This window comes from Agrilus planipennis, unplaced genomic scaffold (genome assembly GCF_000699045.2).
Source record: "Agrilus planipennis isolate EAB-ADULT unplaced genomic scaffold, Apla_2.0 scaffold90, whole genome shotgun sequence".
In the NCBI taxonomy this organism is placed as follows: domain Eukaryota; kingdom Metazoa; phylum Arthropoda; class Insecta; order Coleoptera; family Buprestidae; genus Agrilus; species Agrilus planipennis.
In genome coordinates this window covers 629,801-652,021 of record NW_020438865.1, presented here as the reverse complement: position 1 = coordinate 652,021, position 22,221 = coordinate 629,801, and the positions used below count along the sequence as shown (strand labels likewise).

The following is a 22,221-nucleotide window of genomic DNA, read 5'->3' as shown; positions in this document are numbered from 1 at the left end:
ACAATAAAAGTTGGAGGCAGTTAGAAATAATTTCCTAATTTTAGTGTGACATATTTCTATAGAATAAATAGGATTGCCCTTCTTGTAAGTTTAACAATTTCAATATTGTTTCAAGTTATGGTCCGTAAATCTGTGGCCAAAAATATTGTATTAAAACCTTCATTACATATTAATAGGTATAGTTTGTGTTATTACTAGGAATTAAAAAATATAATCAATATTAATGTATGCTAATCATACGAAAACTTTTTAACTTTTTAAAAAAGAAGAAGTGCTTTTAAAATATTTCTTATTTAAAAAGCATATTTTTTTAATAAAAAACATTTTTCGCTATTCGGTAATATACCAAATTACATTTTATAATTCTTATTTTACAGTTAAAGTAGGTACCATAAATTCTTTGAAAGAACCGTCAATATCTGTAAATGTCTGTCGCTCTGTCCACTGCTCTGTCGTAACATTCGCGTGTCAAGTATTGTGCAGAATATTGATCTTAAGTTGTGCGGTGTTTTCGCGAGTGGGGAGCTATGTTAATTCTTGAAGTGAATTTGCAACAAATAAACAAATAAGTGCAAATTAGCGTAAGAATTAATAAAAAGTTGAAGTGAAGTCAACAATTAATTGCCTTCCATCAATAACACCATTATTTTCATTTGTGGTTGAATATTTTGAAAGTAATTACAAATGATACATATACTGACTTGTGTATGGTATGAAATACTTTTTAACATATGAATCACTTCTTTTTATTTTTGTTGTTGTTTGTTAATGTAAATAGTATGTAAATTTTGTTGTAACCTAACTTTTTGGTTAGATGTCTGATACAAACATTTTAACCGGGATAATTACTTAAAAATAAATTTCTCATACTTGTAGTTATTTTTTATCATGTGTTTGTTATTTTTAGCAAATTTAGTTCTTCATAATCACCTGCAGATGTTCAATAAAAATTGGAAACAAATTTCTGTTCCATAATGACCACCAGCATAACTCTTGCTCTTGATAATGTGGATGTAAGTGAAAATACAGAACAAATTAGTAAATTATTCCCTAAGTGTCGGCCAAGAAGTGATATAAATCTTAATCCTGTTATTGCTGCTATTAGAGAACACGATATTGATAATGAAAAACCTCCTGCAATGAACATTGAAAAAAGTAATAATGACAGGTAAGATTTAGAAATTTTTATTCTGCTTCATAGTTTTGTTGTTCATAATTTTTTCTCAAATGCAGCATACTTTTTGATATTGTTTTCTAACAGGTGGGAAGAACCAAGTAATGATAGTAAAGAAACTGAAACTCATACACGCTTATCAGAAAATGAAGATGAATTAATAGAATCTGAAAATTTAGAACCACTTCATAACAAATTACATGATCCAAGGTATTGAGGTTTAATTAGTTTCATATAAAAAGGTGTAATTCTAAATTTTTTAGGATAATAGAAATTGCTGGGGGAAGGGAAATTTATTCACAAAGTAGAAGTAAAGCAGTAAGAAAATCTAGAAATTCGAATAATTTTAATGATGAATCTGAGAAAAAGAAATGTCAAAAGTCACCTATTGGTCATGGAGTGTGGGAACTGAGAAGTCATTGTGATGAATTAAAGAAAGTAAAAAATAACAAACAGTTCACTGAAACAGTATTTTCATCTGAAGTATCTTCAATAAGTCAAAACAGCACAGTAACAGAAAATGAAAAAAATAATGCCGCTCCAAATATTAAATATCCGGGCGACGTAGTTGTATTTGATGATATTGAAGATCAGTGGAATCAAGATAGATATAAAAGTGTTACAAAGTATCCAGAAGTAAATCACAGTGATAATTCTGTTAAAACAAAACTAGAAAAAGCAACAACCATGATAGGAAATTTACCAAAAATAACAATAAAAGACTGGAGTTAAATATAATTTTTAAGTGTGAAGATTGTTAACAAGAAATATTGTAATTTTATGCGTGAATTCGTAATAATTGTATTCGTAATTAAAGTTTGCCCATTAAGTATTTGAAGTATTGTATATGTAAAATATATACAACTTGTACCACTGCATATATGCGTTCATGGCAAATAATAAAAGAGTATTATGCGATAAAACGATTGTTAATTTTTTTTAATCCCTTACACATGAGAAAAATCTTTCGTTTATCTTTATATACTTTAGGTACTTAATAATTTTCAAATAGTTATTTTCTAAAATATATAAATAAAATAACTTTTTACTGTTTTAAAACGACATTGTTGCGCCTCTTGTGATTGCCACGCACTCTATAATTACGTATTCGAGCTTAGAAACAGTTAACCAGTTCTTCAATAGATGGCGCAATACACTGGCAAGATATTTAAATGTAAAATTATTGTTATTTTGGTTTTGATTAATTTAAATAAATTATTTTTAACTGTGAAAAATGGTTCTCCATAAATTTGTAAGTAATTGATCATCTTTTTAGTTGAAATATAATTTTTTAATTTATTAAATTGTGGATTCCTACATCAGCGTAAAGTTGCCACAGAATATATCTTACAATTAAGTTGTTTTTGTTGAAAGTAACAATAAAAGTTGGAGGCAGTTAGAAATAATTTCCTAATTTTAGTGTGACATATTTCTATAGAATAAATAGGATTGCCCTTCTTGTAAGTTTAACAATTTCAATATTGTTTCAAGTTATGGTCCGTAAATCTGTGGCCAAAAATATTGTATTAAAACCTTCATTACATATTAATAGGTATAGTTTGTGTTATTACTAGGAATTAAAAAATATAATCAATATTAATGTATGCTAATCATACGAAAACTTTTTAACTTTTTAAAAAAGAAGAAGTGCTTTTAAAATATTTCTTATTTAAAAAGCATATTTTTTTAATAAAAAACATTTTTCGCTATTCGGTAATATACCAAATTACATTTTATAATTCTTATTTTACAGTTAAAGTAGGTACCATAAATTCTTTGAAAGAACCGTCAATATCTGTAAATGTCTGTCGCTCTGTCCACTGCTCTGTCGTAACATTCGCGTGTCAAGTATTGTGCAGAATATTGATCTTAAGTTGTGCGGTGTTTTCGCGAGTGGGGAGCTATGTTAATTCTTGAAGTGAATTTGCAACAAATAAACAAATAAGTGCAAATTAGCGTAAGAATTAATAAAAAGTTGAAGTGAAGTCAACAATTAATTGCCTTCCATCAATAACACCATTATTTTCATTTGTGGTTGAATATTTTGAAAGTAATTACAAATGATACATATACTGACTTGTGTATGGTATGAAATACTTTTTAACATATGAATCACTTCTTTTTATTTTTGTTGTTGTTTGTTAATGTAAATAGTATGTAAATTTTGTTGTAACCTAACTTTTTGGTTAGATGTCTGATACAAACATTTTAACCGGGATAATTACTTAAAAATAAATTTCTCATACTTGTAGTTATTTTTTATCATGTGTTTGTTATTTTTAGCAAATTTAGTTCTTCATAATCACCTGCAGATGTTCAATAAAAATTGGAAACAAATTTCTGTTCCATAATGACCACCAGCATAACTCTTGCTCTTGATAATGTGGATGTAAGTGAAAATACAGAACAAATTAGTAAATTATTCCCTAAGTGTCGGCCAAGAAGTGATATAAATCTTAATCCTGTTATTGCTGCTATTAGAGAACACGATATTGATAATGAAAAACCTCCTGCAATGAACATTGAAAAAAGTAATAATGACAGGTAAGATTTAGAAATTTTTATTCTGCTTCATAGTTTTGTTGTTCATAATTTTTTCTCAAATGCAGCATACTTTTTGATATTGTTTTCTAACAGGTGGGAAGAACCAAGTAATGATAGTAAAGAAACTGAAACTCATACACGCTTATCAGAAAATGAAGATGAATTAATAGAATCTGAAAATTTAGAACCACTTCATAACAAATTACATGATCCAAGGTATTGAGGTTTAATTAGTTTCATATAAAAAGGTGTAATTCTAAATTTTTTAGGATAATAGAAATTGCTGGGGGAAGGGAAATTTATTCACAAAGTAGAAGTAAAGCAGTAAGAAAATCTAGAAATTCGAATAATTTTAATGATGAATCTGAGAAAAAGAAATGTCAAAAGTCACCTATTGGTCATGGAGTGTGGGAACTGAGAAGTCATTGTGATGAATTAAAGAAAGTAAAAAATAACAAACAGTTCACTGAAACAGTATTTTCATCTGAAGTATCTTCAATAAGTCAAAACAGCACAGTAACAGAAAATGAAAAAAATAATGCCGCTCCAAATATTAAATATCCGGGCGACGTAGTTGTATTTGATGATATTGAAGATCAGTGGAATCAAGATAGATATAAAAGTGTTACAAAGTATCCAGAAGTAAATCACAGTGATAATTCTGTTAAAACAAAACTAGAAAAAGCAACAACCATGATAGGAAATTTACCAATTGCAGTGTATGAAGGTTCGCCGAAACGATACGGACCCCGTCATGTGGAAACAAATTCACATCCTCAGTTACCAAGTGCACAAAGTTTACTTGCATCCCCAAGTGTCTGCTTACCAAGACCAGGATTTCCTCAAAGGGTGATTACAACAACTTCAGATTCGCCTGAAACAAATATAACAATTGAAACCAGTGTAGCAAGTGTAAATATACAATTAAAAATAATTGTTTTATTAATGATCTTGATTAATATTTCAGAGAAAATCACAGCCGTTGCCACCACAACCGACAACTGCATCTACATTTGATTATTTATACGAATTTTCGGAAACTAGGAAAGTATTAGAAGAATTTTTCAAATGCCAACCAGAAGAAAATAGATTAGAGACGGAATTTCAAGATTTGGAATACGAATTACGGAGGCCACAGGACACTTCCGGTAGTTCTTATGTTGGACAAAGACTGGCAAAAGGACGGAGAGACCATATGGAATTTCCTTTCACGGTTACGTCCCCAAACAAGTATCCAATCACTGGACATCAGGTATTTCTTTGTTCTAAATAATATGAAGATATAATAAAATATTTTTTCGTTTTAGGAATATGAAGCAACAGAACACGATAACAATTTTTTAGATTTATCAGTTGGGACAGGTTCTAGTGAAGATCTGGGTGAAACAGAAGTTGGTTTACAAGTTGGGCAAAGCAGGAATTTTACGCTATCACCTGAAACAACTGATTGCGATTCTAATTGTGGCGATTTGGACAGTGAAGTTTCATTGATGGTGATGGAAAATGAAATTGTTCCATCCGTTGGACTGCTAGGCAAGTGATATATTCAATCTTCAAGGAGTAAATATAATTTCTCACATTTTCTATTGTCTAGGATCAAACGGAAATATTAGTATGACTAATGATTCTTCAAGGCTGTGTAGTAGCATGCCCGTTTTAGAAGATGGTCTGTCTTCGGGCCATGCTAGTGATACAGATAACAATAATCCCGGAGTAATTTCGAAAAAACATCATGACGCAGATATCAGTAAAAGTAGCAACGGTAAACAAGTAACGACAGTAAACGGTTCAGAAAATGGCATTTCTCTTCCAAAGGAACTCATCAGTGTATCGCCTATAAATTTAAACAACTGTAAAGGAGGATTTGAAGAAATACTTTCACACATGGATTCTCACAGTGCGTTTAATATGACTCAGTGTTTTTTTGTAAGTTGGTAAAAATAAAATTAAATCCTAGGCGAGAAAACTCCTCCACCACCTGCTCCGGCTCCCTACCGTTGTTTATCAGGCGAAAAAGGTGAAGATGTTGAGGCTGCCATACGCGATATTCGTTTAACTCTTCAACGAACTAAAACACTACCGGCTAATTACTATGGTGAAGAACCTGATGAAACGAATAATGTTAGTCCTGTGTGGGTACCAAGGTATTCATTTTCAAATAATAGGCGTATTGTATCTTTATTTCAAAATTTGGTTTAATATTTATACATTTAAACGTTTAACAAAGATTTACTAACGCTAAAATTCCTACGCCTGTTCGAGCACTGCTGCAATCGCAATTATTTTCAATTAAATATTATTTTAGACAAAGGGGTGTATCAGGAGTCAGTATTGATTCCGATAGAAAGGTTCAAAGTGGCGAAGAAGGAGGTGATGAAGGTGATTTTTTTGCAGTTTAATTCATTATCCATGTTTTTATTTGTTTGATTTATTACTTCAGAAGAGGCTGATACTGATTTAGAAACCGACAGACTTTTAGGACAACAAAGAACTGACGACCAAGGATTTTATGACGATAAGGTAAAAGAAATAGCTTACAAAAATTTCATACTTAAGATACTTTAAAATGCTAACTCGTTACACTTTTGATAATTTATTTAAGATATATTTTATCAAATGATACTGGCCAATTACAATAAAAAGCTATTTTGTTTACTAAAATTTTGCTTTTTATAATAAATATGTTGTGCAGAGAAAATTAATCACTCTTTATACTACTTGTATGTTTTGTTGTTAATTCAGCTTGTTTTGTTCACGAATAGTGTGGTTTGGGTTTATATCTATTTCTATTTTTTACGTTTGCTTATTTTTATAACTTGTGATGTCATGTATGATTAGGTACTAGCAAATAAAATTTTTTTATTTACAAAAATATCGTAGTAACCATTAAATAAAATAAAATGTAGTAACACGGCCACTAATCTGGTGTTTGATATTTTTTGACAAATTAATGTTTGTGTCACTAGGGTTGGAGAAAACCTAAAAGTCGGACTATATTGCCTCCACATTGCCTTTCTACTCCAAATCATATGCATGCCTTAAATGAAGGAGTTATGCCTTTGATTTCTCCTGACTCCCAAAATTCTAGACCCTCCTCACCCACAGCCACTTCAGACAAAAGTCGGTCCCCTCAAAGCCAAAAAGGATCTACTGCATCAGTTAAACTTAAAAAGGTGTGAGAACGCATGTGCTATTTTTTGGAAAGTTTTTTTATACATATTCATATTTGTAAATACCTCTTCTTTTAAATTGATTCATTTGGGTTTTGGTATAGCATGCGTTGTTTTGCTTTATTGTTAAAAATATTTTAATTTTTGTTTCGCCAATGTTTTTATTTCTTAATAGTATTTGTAGTGTGTAGGATAATGTAAAAATTTTCAGAAACTGTAACTAAACAAAATTATTATTTACAGGAGAAAGATATCAAAAAAAAAGGTCGCAACAAAGAAGGTATGTATTATTAATTACTTAATATCTGCAATATTGATACTGATATTGTCCCTTTTATTTTGCTTAACATGGATTTTTTTATTTTGTAAGTAGACTTATCAAAAGTTTGATAGCCACAAAACTAATATATGTTTCATTTATATTTCAGATACATTTGATCACTCAGTGCTGATAGAAGGGGTACTTTTTCGTGCGAGATACTTAGGTTCTACTCAACTAGTTTGTGAAGGTCAGCCCACCAAGACAACAAGGATGATGCAAGCTGAAGAAGCTGTTTCTAGAATAAAGGTAATAACAACATTGCATGTCTATAAATTTTAAATTGGCACAAAAATATAAATATTACTGAAAATTCGATATATCATTATAAAAGACAAAGGTCGTAAATGTTTGATTTTATTGGGTAATTGGGTTTACCATAATTTTTAATACAAAGATCTTCCAATCATGCAATATTTATTTACCATAAAATAAAGCTAGGTGTGTAGACAAAAAATATAAGTAGTGAGATATTCCCGAAACAAAGGGCATGAGTGGCATGATTAGTAAAGCACGACTTGTTTTGTATTACCTAGAAGAATACCCAAGAATAGTAATAATAAAATAAATATTTTATGTAGATGCAAAATCTCGTAGTCTTATATTTATTAAAATATTAAGAAAACAGGGATTTTGCTGATTTTAGATCTTGTTTAGTGTAGTGTAAATGGAGACTATAAATAAATTATAAAAATATGTTTGCTTGGTTTTTCAATGTTTTAGAGTAAAAATATGAAAGTTTAAAAATTTAATCAATATTGATGTACTAGTCCCCATTTTCATTACATTCACGATACTTGAAGTTATTTAAAAGAAACAGTTTTTCGTTTATCGTACGAATAAAGAAGACTAGTATTAATAATGGAGAATAGAATATAGATTATAATGATAAAGATGTACCTCCTTCCCCCATTTTCAACTGATGCAGTACCTGAGCGCACGCTTCCTGTGCTCTGTTTGGTTGGTGCCTGCTACATGTTTGTCTCTGAAAATTGAAAACTTTCTTGCACATATTCCCACGTACTCCTCGCCCTGTGCCCTCGCCCCTCTCGATCTGCTTTAGATGTTACTTCTTGTAACTTACTACTTTGCACTATATAGTTGTACTGTTTGTTTTCTTTTTCTCAATTTAAATTATACGTAATGGCATTTATTACTATCTTCGGTGATAAGATGGGACAAATTTGCAGGAGGTACCCAACCAAATGATTGAAAATTGCGAGCCGTTTTTTGACGCTACCACTCCTGAAAATGCTAATTCTAACGATGATGCTTCGTCTGTATTAGAACCTAAACCTACCTGCGAGCCTGATACACAAGTTATGTCGGGTGAGCATTTAACTACGATTGCTTCTTTTTCTACTATCCCCGGGACAAAAGCCTATTCGTTCATAATCATTACAAAAGCGCATAAAAAAATAAAAATTATTGAACACCTACATGTACACATTTCATAATAAGTACGTCAGGATTTTGTCCCTTCTTATTAATCTTATCCTTGTGTACAGGGTGGTAGTTCTTCCTCAGGAGTAATCACTCAAATGCTTTACAAACCTGAAAGTATCTTTAGAACTTAGTTATCAAACAAAAGCAAATGAAGAAATTTGTATTCTTTAATATAATATACAGGGTGGTTTAGAAAGAGTTGCTGTAGAATACATTTTCATTCATTTCAAAGATATAAAATATAGTAAGTTTTATCTCGTGAAATTAGAAAGCTATTGAGTGATTTAAAAAAAATATTGATTACTCACCCTGTACGTGAGTTGTATAGATAGTAACGTATATTGGTAAAATAGTAAATGATTCAGAAAAAAAAGTATATGAAGGGACTCGGCACATGCACAATGCCCATTCACTGCAATTGGGTGTTGGAACAAATGGGACTGTGTTTCGTCTTCAGTTTCTTGGATCCGTTGAAGTGGATGAGGAAGGAGGTCGGAAACGTCGAAAAAGACTAAAGAAAAATATGGTTGAAGTTGCTGTTACAAAAATTAAGGTCGGTTTTTTCCCTTTATTTCATACGTCACACTGACTACCGCCTTTTTTTACTCAAAGTGTAGAATTATACTACAGTCTAAAAAATACTTAAATGATAGGTATAATTAGTTTAATACTTTAATTCGTATTATATGTGACACATTTTCACTTGGTAAATTTACATTTAATAAGAATGTAATAACTATAAATCTGTATACTTTTTATCCTACTGTTGTGTAATTATTGAACTTTTTTATTTTCTACTTTTGCTTTCAATTTGGAATAAAAAAGGCTTTGGTAAGTAGTGAGGATATTCCTTAAAGTATTTCGTTTAACTAATTTGAATTTTCTAACATTTAGGCACCCGACGGAGAAAGTCAACCTAGTACAGAAGTGGACCTGTTCATTTCAACAGAGAAAATAATGGTGTTAAACACGGATTTGAAAGAAATAATGATGGACCATGCTTTAAGAACAATCTCCTATATTGCTGACATCGGTGATTTGGTGGTATTGATGGCCCGGCGTCGTTTTGTTCCACACGAAATGGAAGAAGCTCCAAAAATCAACCGAACTCCTAAAATGATTTGTCACGTCTTCGAAAGTGAAGAGGCACAATTTATAGCTCAATCAATTGGACAGGCATTTCAAGTGGCTTATATGGAATTTTTAAAAGCAAATGGAATTGAAGACCATAGCTTTGTAAAAGAAATGGATTACCAAGAAGTTTTAAATTCCCAAGAAATTTTCGGCGATGAACTACAAATGTTTGCTAAGAAAGAAATGCAAAAAGAGGTACTGCTAAATTGATCAAATGATCTTTTAATTTTAATAAAATGTCATTTTTATTAAAGGTTGTCGTACCGAAAACCAAAGGTGAAATTCTAGGCGTAGTAATTGTTGAATCAGGATGGGGTTCAATGTTGCCCACAGTTGTAATTGCTAATTTGGCCCCTGCAGGAGCTGCAGCTAGATGTGGCCAATTAAACATTGGTGACCAAATAATAGCGATTAATGGTATTAGTTTAGTAGGCCTTCCCTTGTCTACTTGTCAGAATTACATAAAAAATTCGAAAAATCAAACCGTCGTTAAACTAACTGTCGTTCCTTGTGCTCCTGTAGTAGAAGTTAAAATAAAACGGCCTGATACTAAATATCAGCTCGGCTTTAGTGTTCAAAACGGAGTGGTATGACGTAATTAATTTGTTTTCTTTACTTTTCTTACAAATTCTTTATCTTTTAAGATCTGCAGTTTACTTCGTGGAGGAATTGCTGAAAGAGGTGGCGTACGGGTAGGACATCGTATTATAGAAATTAATAATCAAAGTGTTGTTGCTGTTCCTCATGAGAAGATCGTAAATTTATTAGCTACGTCAATAGGCGAGGTAAGTGCTTCCTAGTGTACTTTTTTTTAAGAAACGGCTTTGTTTTTAAGTAAATAGTTTGTTTAAAACGAAAATGAAAGATAAGGTAAATTTACGTATTTTATCAAATATCTTTGACGTCATTACCATAGCGTAACCTTTGACCGATTGCAAATTATCTCCTAATTTGTTTTCGTCAAGCGTGATTTAAAATTTTAAAAGTATTATCAATACAGATATTGATACCGCAATAAAATAGACTTCTAAAAAAAAATAAAAGTACTTTTTTTTAGATTTTAATGAAAACCATGCCAACTTCAATGTTCAGGTTACTAACAGGTCAGGAAAATCCAGTATATATCTAAATCGAGTAACTATTTAACTGAAAGTGCCTAATATACTAGATATTATTTTGTAATAGACATCATTGATTGATCTATTGTCCCTTTGTTGCGAATGTAAATATTTTTTATTGGGCGAGTTCTATATAGACAATATTTCTTCGACAGTAATTGTCACAATATACGCTTTTATGGTGCAATAGTCCATATCTTCGTGCTTCTTGCACATTTAGCTTGCATAAAAAAAAAGTGGCAAGTAGATTTACCAAATATTTGTGAAAAACTTTCTATGTTGACTGCTCTTTTAAGTATAATTACAGTTAAAAATAAGACGCATAAATACTTTAGCTTCTTCTAATGCACACTGCATCTACTTTTTTTTTAATATTCATTCATAACGATTCTAAAATGTTATCTTCATTTTCGATATCAGGCATTCCTAACTGAAACATACTACTGATAAGCAAATGTGTTGTTTTATCTTGTGTATCGCATGCAGGAATTAATATTTACAAATGTTTGTGATTTTTTAATGATCTGGTAACGTATAAATGTGTTTTAAAATACTTGGCATTTTTATGTTTGTTGCTTTCATTATTCATATTATATGACTAGTGTTACACTGATATCGAAATTTCAAGTTTCATAAACTTTACAAAAGACTAATTGATTTTATTTTATCTATCAGAATCAATACTTGTCAAGCTATGGCTTAAATACGTAAAAAAATGTTACAGGCTTTATATAAGTATCTAGTCATTGTAAAATATTCATTATGTTGTCTTTACTTGTAATAGTGGAATATTGAATGTTCTATTACTACCTATGAATAAAATCACAGCCAAGAGTGCTGTCCAAAGTTTGCAATTTGAGACTGGCAGAGAACATTACTACGTTTTCATAATGGTTAATGTTATATTGTTTATGATAACTGTACAATTATGGTATTAAAATTAGGTATAAAGACAACTAGAATTTATTTTATACTTAAAAAACTAAATATAACGTTTTGTGTAATGTCAAAAATGCATTTCTTTTATTATATTTATTTATTAACACCTTAATTGACGTAACATAGTGACCATATCAAAGAAAATTCATTTGTGTATGAAATTAATTAGTGATTAGCGTTTATAGTGATACGGATCTCTTCATCTGTATAAGTGGTATGTTTAATGTAACAGTTGTAAACAAGTTAACTGAATAAAGAATACCACTCATGTGATTCACAAAGCTTGTCTTTGACTACAGGCAAATCATTATTTTCCTACTCCTAATTATGTTAAAATAGGTATATGATGTGCAATCAAAGATAATAATGACTGGTAGAAATTTATTGTAGTGATAATGAAATCCAAAAATAACATTCAATTATAATATGAATACAAACAAAAACACAGTATTGATTCTTATATAGCAACATAGTATTAGCATCTTAGTTTACAGCCTGGAAATAATCTTTGCTTCCAGTTGGTTCTGGCTTAATAGTCTTCTTGCCTGGGGTCCAACCAGCTGGGCAAACCTCCCCATGTTCATCTGTGAACTGGAATGCTTGTACTAATCTCAGAGTTTCATCAACTGATCTTCCTACAGGAAGATCATTGATAGTTATTTGGCGTAAGATTCCTTTTGGATCAATAATGAATAGACCACGGAAAGTAACACCAGATTCTTCGTCCAAAACTCCATAATCGCGAGAGATTTTCATTGATTTATCAGCCAAAAGAGGAATGTTCATTTCTCCTAAACCACCCTGCTTTCTTGGGGTATTTACCCAAGCCAAATGCGAAAAATGGCTGTCAGTGGATGCAGCAACTACTGAGGTTTTAATTTTTTTGAATTCATCAATGCGATCAGAAAACGCAATGATTTCGGTGGGGCAAACGAACGTACTAAATGAAAAAATATATATAAAGAAAACTTAATCTACCATAAATTAATCTACTTACAAATCGAGAGGATAAAAGAAAAGCACCACATATTGTCCCTTGTAGTCGCTAAGGCTTATTTCTTTGAATTCGCCATTAACTACAGCGGTGCCCTTGAAGTTAGGAGCCGGTTTTTGTAAACTTGGAGTTGGCATGTTTAATCTATAATTTTAACAAGAAAAAGTTACGTATAATCTTAAAAGAATTATACTAATGTTTTCAATACAACTTACTACTTATTGATGTTTAAAATGTTCAAACAGCGTTATTATAGTACGACGTTCCACAAGACGAGCACACACGTCAAAAATAACGGATTAAAATATCGTTGTCAAAGTTAAACCTTTCTCCAATTCATCCGATGTTGCCAGTTTTACTTTAAATTGTAAGCGTTTCTAACATCCAATTATATAATGCAGTATCTCATAATAATGCTTAGATGTTTAGTTTAGATGGGATGTAGAGATAATTTTTGTTCTATTTAAAACTAAAGTAAAATAGTTGTTTATTTCATCTACCTTTTTGTATACATTTGAAAAAATCTTATGCTTTTTAAAATATTCAGTTTAATCATGGTTATAAATTAATCAACTTGACAACGATGTAACAAATGTTCTCGAATTTTCATAGCGATCAAGTATTACCTGTCCCTCCGTCTTTGTTTTAAATTATCATGTATGACTGGGTCACTGATAAAGTATACGTAATCTACATTAGAGGCTAATTACTTTTGGTAATTATTACATGTTTATTAAATTTTTCGTTTTTCCATTTATGGTTGACATTGATAAAAGTATACAGTTGAGTAGATAATATAACGAAACTGTGTACCATTTACGGTTACATTTTATGATTGTCTGCATTATTTGGGTTTACGTTTTAGTCAAGGCTATTATCAAGGTTGAATATCTACCATAGATAATACCGTTCAATGTGTTACTCAGGTATATTAAACATGAAAAATTTGCCAAGAATTTTCTAGGGATTCATCTGATATAATAAACATGCAAATGTAGTTCCAGGTTCCAGTACTAAAGCCCACTTACTTTTTTCATTTTTAAAAGCTTTAGAAAAAGATATCTGTAAATCTGCGGCTATGTACGTTCCAAAATATTTGAGGGCAATACGGTAATATGAATGCTTCCATATATGAAATTGAAATTATTTTATGCTTCTCCTGTAATTTTATTAATTTGACCCCTTTCTGATAAGCATTAGTGAAGCGACTTAAAACCAAAAACATCTTAAGATAGGGATTGCTCAAATTATATAAATTTACATTCATTTTCATTGGTGTGTGAATGGTTGCGTTTAAGACGTTTCTCTTATACATTTTTTTCCTATTTCCTCAATTTTCTGCAGTTCTTTGTAGAAATGTCTCTATTCGTTTAAATAGTACTACTTTTAGATGCTTTTTAAATAAATGAGTGGTGGTAGGTGATTTATGAGATGTTGTTNAATAATAAGAAAAAGTATTCAAATATAATAAATTTAGACCCCATACTAAGTAGAGTGCATAAATAAATTGTTAAAAGTAACGCCGTACCCTTTTGTCTTTTAATATCAAAAAAAAATACGCTACATATATACAATACAGCATGTATGCTCACCTTAATTAACTACAAGAGCATCCAGGATGAAAATTTAACAGCTTCGTTCCCAATGGAAAAAAGGCACTTTCATGCTTTTATTAGAACCATGGGAACAGCTACTTTCCGGGGCAAATGAGGACTAATACAACCAATGCTCCATAACTTCATAATTTAATGGTATACGGAGTTCTTCTAATGTTCCTGTAAAATGAAATCTTGTAAAGTGTTCAGATATAATAATTATTAAGTAAATAATGTGCACAATACATTGTTAATGCTGAATCTTTTTCTTTGTTAATATCAAATAAATACACTACATATAGAAAATATGGTATGCATGCTCACCTTAATTAACTACAAGAGCCTCCAAGATGAAAAGTTAACAGCTAAAACACCAAAGAAGACAACTTATCTTTTCAATAAGCAAAGGATATCAGTTCCAATCTCTCTCAGTTGTTGGCTAATCTGTGTAAACGGACAAAAACAATTATTAACTAATTAATTTAATAGATATCTGTTACGCAGAAAACTTAAATATTTAATCCTTTTCACTTTTCTCCCTTTCTCTCAAATGAAAGTCAAAATATATGCGGAAAATGGATAAAAAAAAGAATTAAACACTCGTAATAGAAAACCAATTAAAAGCCAATAAAATAACAAAACATTAAAAATGGCGACGTAGCCACCTGATGTCTGAAGATATAACCTTTAATTTTGTCAAATTAATTTATGCTGTGGGCAAATACGAATAATAGTAATATAACATGGATCAATCAAACCAACCTTTCAGACGTATAACAAATTAAAACTAATTTTGCGAAAAAATTAGCTCGATAAGTTGAATTTAAGAGACGCGAAAACACGTCCTTCCACCTCGAAACTTTATGAACTTATAATGAACAAAACGCCTCTCTGGCTTGTCGCGAATTTGCGATTGCTACCACATGAAGCACTGATGACGTAGACAAACGCCAATCAGATGCGTTAAATTCGATGTCTGCGACGCTGTAACCAATCGCGTGCTTAGTTTCATCCGCGTTTTACAGAATTCAATTTGCGTTCCATCGCCTGATCTTATATCTTATATATATATATATGCATTATTGGGTATAATAAAATTCGACCAAACGGACAAGTTGAATTTTTAAACATTAAACGAACGAAATTAAGAAACTAGCTAATTGCAGTATAACATTTTAGAACTACCTTATTGTTATTTTTAAAAAAATTGCACGCAATTAAAGTTTTTCTAGTAATTATATATAGTAATATTAACAAACAGTTTCTGTGGTTTAATTCTCCTATGTCCGCATTATTAATAACCTTGATGTATAATAATTATTCAGAATTTTAAGCTTTTATAAAGTTATTAGGTAACTAATTAACTACAATTTGTAGTTATTTTGTACCAAAAGATGACATAATATGTACTTTGTATACGTATACATAATGCAGAGTCAATTAATTGCATTCTGTTATTTAAAGAAAACCAGAAGATGACATAGATGATATACACTATTTCTCATATCACAAAAGAAAAAAACCACTTATTCATCGCATACAGGAACGTAAGAAGTTTTAGTTATAAAACCGTTGTGAATAAATTGACAAGCATCTTTCGTTGGGAAATTTTAATTTTCATTTGAGATAATTCAAAATCACAGCTAGTTTTTCCTTTTTTGTGCCAAAGGTGCATGACTTTTTTACAAGAATTTTATCACTGAAACTTGCGATTTAAAAACACGGACATTATTAAAAATACAATACTTTTTGAAAAGGTAGAAATAAATTTTAGGTTTCACATGCCTACGAAATAAATAACTGTTACAAATTTCTTACTGTTTGGACAGAAGATTAAAAGTTCATTGCGTTGTTACTATATGCTACCAAAAAAAGGGGTACATTTTACATTACTTCTTAATCAATTTCTATTTATGATAAAGAAGCATCTATCTCCGTTACTATTATTACTCTATTGCATTTTTATACGCTCATCATAATTCTGTCAAATAAAACTAGCACTTTTATGTCGGCATTTTTAACTATGCCCATTTTTCTCATATTAAGTTTGGATAATTGATTAAACTGTTTGTGAATAATATCTATACATTACTTTTATTTCTCTATTATGTATTATTAGGGCTTGACCTGTAACTTGATTGATTAATAAGTAAATAAAATAACGTATTTTACTGTGGTTACAAGTTAGTCACTTTTAGCGAGTTAACTTATTTTATTTATGTGCTTCAATTTATAGGCAATGAAATTCCTTAGTTAAGTACACTTTACTTATTATCGTCGATTTATCTGGGTTATGGATCTTAAACTATACATCATGATTAACACGACCAACAAAACAAAAATAATCTAAACTCTAAACTATTATAAAAACTTGTATAACTTCACGATAATGTTGACTTGTCGGCTTATCGCAATTCTGTGATATAATAAAATTCGACCGAATAAACAAGTAAGTGAATTTTTTAAACATAAACGAATCAAATTTAGAAACTAGGTAATTACTGTATAACATTTAAGAAGTACCTTATTGTTGTTTAAAAAAAAAATGTTCACATTTAAAGTTTATTAAGTCTATTAATAAACGGTTTTTGTAGTTTAAATTTCCTGTTCGCAAATTATTAATGGCCTTCATGTAGAATATACGATAAACAACGTTAAAACAGGATAAATAAATTAATTTACACTTGAATTTATCTGATCTGTGGATTTTAGTTATTAAAAAGTTGAAGCATTTTTAATTGAATAAGTCACCGCCCAAAATTTTCAATTACTTTGTACTTTTATGTACTGTTATCTTTTGGTTTTCTTTAAATACCTAAAAAACTATTCACGTTATACAGGAACGTAAGAAGTTTTAGTTATAAAACCGTTGTGAAAAAAATGATAAGCACCTTTCATTGGTATAGGAGTGGGAAATTTTCATTTTCATTTGCATGTTATTTTTTTTAAAGAATAATTAACTAAAACTTCATTTATTTTCATTGACACGTAATTTGAAAACACGGATTTTTTAAAAAAACAATACTTTTTGAATTCATTTTCGATTTTCCATCCATCAGGTTAATGAGGGAGTTTGTAGTGGTTGGAAAATCTAAAATGAATTTTCACATTAATATTGCATATTAACCACTACTAGTAGTTAAAAAAAATGTCATAGTACTTTTTGAAGACTTCCGATGCCTACGAAAGAAGTAACTGTTAACAAATTACTCAATCTTTGGACAGAAAATTAAAAATTCATTGCTTTGTTCTTATCGTTGTTACTATATGCTTACTAAAAAAAGGTGGTGGGTAGATTACTTTTATTCTTAATCAATCAATCAACAATTTTGCTAAATTAAACTAACAGTTTTTTGTCTGCATATTTAACTATAAACATCTTTCTCTATCAGAAATCCTATAAAAAATTGTAATGTACAGGANTTCTCTATCAGAAATCCTATAAAAAGCTGTAATGTACAGGACACAAGGTAAAAATGTCCACATTCGAGAAATATACAAAACAAAGTGATAAAAATTCATTTACATTAACATTATTAAGTGGTGTAAAATGAATTATTTTTATAGACGTCTTATGTACCAAATAAATTTAAATTATTTTATTAAAATCTAAAAATTTAGTGGCTTACAAATTTCGACTAGTACTGTAACATTTCTATCTTTATCCACACTACAGCGTACTACTTTAATTTCGCGCGAAGGTGCCATATAATTTGAATTTAAAATACAAATTCTTTTAAATACGTTTGCCGACTGTTGGTCCTTGATATAGGCAACCCACTTCACTGCAGAGTATTCTGGGTGTCAGACTGCAGTGGCAGTTTTTAATTCTTTTACTTATAAATCAACCTGTTTTCAAAATCACGGTTTAAAATATTAATAATCAAGAAATAAAAACGCTTTTAAACTGGGAGTTGGAAATCGATGTTCATTGTGAATTTTTGTAGCCAAATGAGCATAACGTAATAGAGCTACAAATGCCAAGAAGACCTTTTGAAGCAGATTACAAATGTTAAAAAAAAAATGAAATTTCTGGTACCTCATTTATCATTTCTAATTGATACTGTTACTTACCTGTTCAATGTCATAAATCCTTCCTTCTGCTATCGCACACTGCCTTCGTTCCCAACGGAAAAAAAGGCACCTTCACGCCTTCCTCAAGACTTCAGGTATTACTACTTTCCAGAGTCAAAGAGCACTGATACAACCAATGTTTCATAACATATTGTGTATGGAATTTTTATGTTCCTGTAAAATAAAATATTATGAAAGTTTTCAGATATTAACTTTGCCTCCCTACTAGAAAAGGTACATAATATAATATTAAAGCAATGCCATACCCTTTTCTCTATCAACATCAAACAAATATGTTGTATACGACTTAAAATTATTTAGAGGTACTGCTGTTTTGGAAAAGAAAAAAAAACATAATAACAGTAACACAGTTTATAGTAATAAACTTATTAAAATAACAACTATTTTTAAATGAAATGAACAAGTGTGGTGGAAAAAAGGCACTTTTAAAGTGCTTTGAGGTATTATATTATGTATTACAGTAATTTCTAATTGGTCAACGATTATAAAGAAAATTAAACAATTTTCAAATGTTAATTGTTTAGTATACATAGCAGACAGTGGATTTTATTACTCAAGAACTCAAATGAAAATTTCATGGACTTTATAAGATACTAGTAACCTATATCTGAAGTGAAAAAGTGAACCATAACGCAAGACAACCATAGCTGTTATAAGGTCCCCATAAAATTAAGTTTTTATGAATGAAATATAAAACATACATAACAAAAAGTTAAGCACTTATATATTAATTATATTGTGGTTTATATTTCTTACCTTTAGTAGTATGTAGCTTTAAACGAAATCCAGCAAGAACAATATTCCATAATGCACCATTTGTTTTTCAATAGGGTCAAAATCTACTTCAATGCTCTCTCTCATTTACGAGCCAATCTGTAGAAATGGTCAAAAACAGGAATTAATTTCACACGCCCTTAAATGTTTCAGGAATATAATTTATTATATTGAATCCTAATAAATTCTATTTCTAATACATCTAACTGTGTTTCTATTTATTGTTATCAAGTTTATAAACAAGATGTTATGACATATGAATTATCTATGGGGAACACCTATAGTGATTGATTAACGTGTTATAATACCTGTAATCAGTGACTATTTGTGACTGACCATGGTGACTGACTGCAGACCGCAGGCTGGCTGTTGCCTGTTTTATTATTTTTTTTGTGACAATTGTGATGTTCTGTAGGTAATGTTGATACATTTTGAATGGAATAATGTTGTCCATACCGATTTTTAAACGAAAAGTTGTACAATAAAACTAATTTCCGACATGGAAATTGTTTTTAGAAGTCCAGCAAATCCAAAAATATTAATTTATGTGGTAACTTTGCTAAATGTCTGTTTCGGCTCTTTTAATTTTTATATAGATACGAATGAAGTTCAAAGACTTTTAGGTAAGATCAATAATTTTTTTTTTCATTTAAAGCTAGGTACAATCGATTTTTTTCAGGTTTAAATGCAGAATTGTTTTATGTTAGAAATGGAGTTATCAATGAACAGGCTTCAAATTTTATATTGTCAGTTCCTTACAAACATAATGTATTTTACTTTACTTGGGAAAGTCTGGAAGAGAAGCCTGTATGTATTTCTTCTTGTATAAGTAGATTCACTGAAAGCTTTACGTAATTTTTAGCTAAATTATAAAGTGAAAGTTGATTCGCCAGAACAAGTAGTGCTAGAAAAACCAGTATTAAATATATCAGCAACTGGTTTGATGCCAAAAGGATCGCAAATGTTTAGTGTGGATATTCCTTGTTCTGGTAAACAATCTGGTCAAAGTGACATCCTTGTTTCTGTAACAATTACTCTTCCTTCAAACAATATTACAAATATAAACATTCACAGGAGAAAAACTTGTATTGAAACAGATGTTAAGGCAAATAATATTCTATCTGACTCAGAATCTGTAAACCCAGGCCCAGCAAAAATGTTTTATTTTGCAATTAGTTGTGCCGTTGGCTTTCTTTTCTTTTTTCTTGTTTTTCTTACATCTTTCTATATTCGCCGTAAAAAGTTTAAAAAAGTATCTGACAATAATATAGATCAATCACAATCAACATTTCTTCATTCTTCAAGAAATCCTACAGCTATTTCGTCTTATGGAAGTTTTCGTAGAGCACCAAGTTATTCTCTTTTAGAAGATAGGCCAAAAGATATTCAAGAGAGAATTTCCGATCTTACAATCCAAAGGTATAACAATATTCTTAAACTGTATATTGTAATGTATAAATTGTTGTAGATGTCGAGTTTGCTTAAAAAGTGTATTATTAGAAGGCACTTTTGGCAGAGTTTATCAAGGAACATATACAAAAGACAATGGTTCAGTAGAGAGTGTTTTGATAAAAACAGTCACTGACCACGCTTCTCAAATACAAATCTCACTTTTACTTCAAGAAGGAATGTCAATGTATTCAATCAATCACAAAAATATTTTAAGCATATTGGGTGTTTCTTTTGAGGAAAATACTGCTCCGTTTTTACTTTATCCTTTTAGAGATTTTAAAAATTTGAAAATTTTCCTCCAGAAATGTAAATTATGTTCAGAGGGTGTAGCTCACACTCTTACTACTCAAGAAATTGTTGACATGGCACTACAAATAACTGGGGCCATGCTGTATCTTCATAAACGTCATTTATTACATAAGGACTTAGCTGCTAGAAATTGTGTGTAAGTATCGTTTTTATTTATGTATTAAAGAAACACCTCTTTTCTTTTCCTGATTTTAAAATTTCGTAAAAATCATGTTTATTTAATGTAAAGAATAAATATGTTAAATAGTTTGATTTAGTAGAAAATAAATGTTACTAAACTATTACCATTCTATTTTAGGGTTGATGAAAAATTAAAAATTCAAATAACAGATAATGCTCTATCCCGTGACCTTTTTCCCGCAGACTATCATTGCTTGGGTGACAATGAAAATAGGCCAATAAAATGGCTTGCTATTGAAAGTTTAATAAGCAAAACTTTTTCCCCTCAATCTGATGTATGGTCATTTGGTGTATTACTTTGGGAATTAACATCTTTAGCTCAACAGCCATATGTTGAAATAGATCCTTTTGAAATGGCTGCTTATCTAAAGGATGGGTATAGATTAACTCAACCAATAAACTGTCCAGATGAATTGTAATAAACCTTTTTCAATTTTTATTTTTACATTGATATTAATTAACGTAATTGTTTAGGTTTGCTGTTATAGCCTACTGTTGGGCAATGAATCCCGAAGACAGGCCCACTTTTCTACAGTTGAAAGTTTGTCTTTCTGAGTTTTATTCACAATTAACGCAATATGTTTAATTGTTGCTGTAACATGCAATTATTCAGTTGTATATAAGAATGCTCGATGAATTAATATCTAACATTACTCTGATCAGAGGAAAAGAGCATAATCTACCAGCAAACAGTTACACTTGTCGATTTTTATAACGAAATAAATGTTAGGTAACAAATAATTGGTGATGTTTGAGGTTGTAGTAGATGTTATTGATTACCATTTCTCTGTGGCTTCTTTAGATGGAAAAAGAATTATTGTAGAGTCAATAAATAATTTATAACTAAAACTTGCGTTTTTCTATTATTGTTATGTACATAGGTAATTAGGTACATTACTTAAAAATCTAAACAGCATTTTTTAATCTTTGAAACTTGTCCAACTCCCGCATAAAAAGTGACACGAATGCAGTGTAATG

The 22,221-nt window shown here is 30.2% G+C and overlaps 3 protein-coding genes and 1 long non-coding RNA gene across 15 annotated transcripts; 2 read left to right on the top strand and 2 right to left on the bottom strand.

The window, feature by feature from the left end:
• Positions 1 to 2,545: 2,545 nt before the first annotated feature.
• LOC108737300 (amyloid-beta A4 precursor protein-binding family A member 2-like) lies at positions 2,546 to 12,125 on the top strand. Of its 11 annotated transcripts, none has more exons than XM_018470064.2 (19): positions 2,546 to 2,634; positions 3,458 to 3,718; positions 3,812 to 3,934; positions 3,988 to 4,630; positions 4,686 to 4,970; positions 5,026 to 5,251; positions 5,313 to 5,615; positions 5,676 to 5,862; positions 6,024 to 6,097; positions 6,159 to 6,238; positions 6,685 to 6,891; positions 7,132 to 7,168; positions 7,317 to 7,456; positions 8,398 to 8,536; positions 9,007 to 9,206; positions 9,548 to 9,982; positions 10,042 to 10,374; positions 10,432 to 10,572; positions 10,845 to 12,125. In XM_018470064.2, exons 2-19 carry the CDS (start codon positions 3,525 to 3,527, stop codon positions 10,914 to 10,916), a joined length of 3,819 nt encoding a protein of 1,272 aa, XP_018325566.1. In that variant the 5' UTR covers positions 2,546 to 2,634; positions 3,458 to 3,524; the 3' UTR covers positions 10,917 to 12,125. The 11 variants fall into 11 exon arrangements, with proteins under 11 accessions (XP_018325566.1, XP_018325570.1, XP_018325567.1 ...); XM_018470068.2 differs by lacking the exon at positions 2,546 to 2,634 and adding an exon at positions 2,962 to 3,260 and having other exon boundaries at positions 7,335 to 7,456; XM_018470065.2 differs by lacking the exon at positions 2,546 to 2,634 and adding an exon at positions 2,963 to 3,131.
• An 86-nt stretch (positions 12,126 to 12,211) lies between these two features.
• Positions 12,212 to 13,165, bottom strand: LOC108737303 (peroxiredoxin 1). Its single transcript, XM_018470076.1, has 3 exons — positions 13,054 to 13,165; positions 12,842 to 12,982; positions 12,212 to 12,784 (listed from the first exon to the last, which is right to left on the bottom strand). Exons 2-3 carry the CDS (start codon positions 12,973 to 12,975, stop codon positions 12,328 to 12,330), a joined length of 591 nt encoding a protein of 196 aa, XP_018325578.1. The 5' UTR covers positions 12,976 to 12,982; positions 13,054 to 13,165; the 3' UTR covers positions 12,212 to 12,327.
• Positions 13,166 to 14,295: 1,130 nt separating this feature from the next.
• Positions 14,296 to 19,527, bottom strand: LOC108737305. The gene is made up of 4 exons (XR_003231299.1): positions 19,285 to 19,527; positions 18,508 to 18,681; positions 14,758 to 14,877; positions 14,296 to 14,613 (listed from the first exon to the last, which is right to left on the bottom strand). It is a non-coding gene; the product is annotated as an uncharacterized LOC108737305 (long non-coding RNA).
• Positions 19,528 to 19,624: 97 nt separating this feature from the next.
• On the top strand, positions 19,625 to 22,092 carry LOC108737340 (tyrosine-protein kinase Dnt). 2 transcript variants are annotated; one of them, XM_018470155.2, is made up of 7 exons: positions 19,625 to 19,717; positions 19,819 to 19,925; positions 19,982 to 20,109; positions 20,165 to 20,721; positions 20,771 to 21,199; positions 21,362 to 21,658; positions 21,718 to 22,092. In XM_018470155.2, the coding sequence occupies exons 1-7, from the start codon at positions 19,707 to 19,709 to the stop codon at positions 21,827 to 21,829; spliced, it is 1,641 nt and encodes a 546-aa protein (XP_018325657.1). In that variant the 5' UTR covers positions 19,625 to 19,706; the 3' UTR covers positions 21,830 to 22,092. The 2 variants fall into 2 exon arrangements, with proteins under 2 accessions (XP_018325657.1, XP_018325656.1); XM_018470154.2 differs by having other exon boundaries at positions 19,683 to 19,925.
• The last annotated feature ends 129 nt before the right edge of the window (positions 22,093 to 22,221 follow it).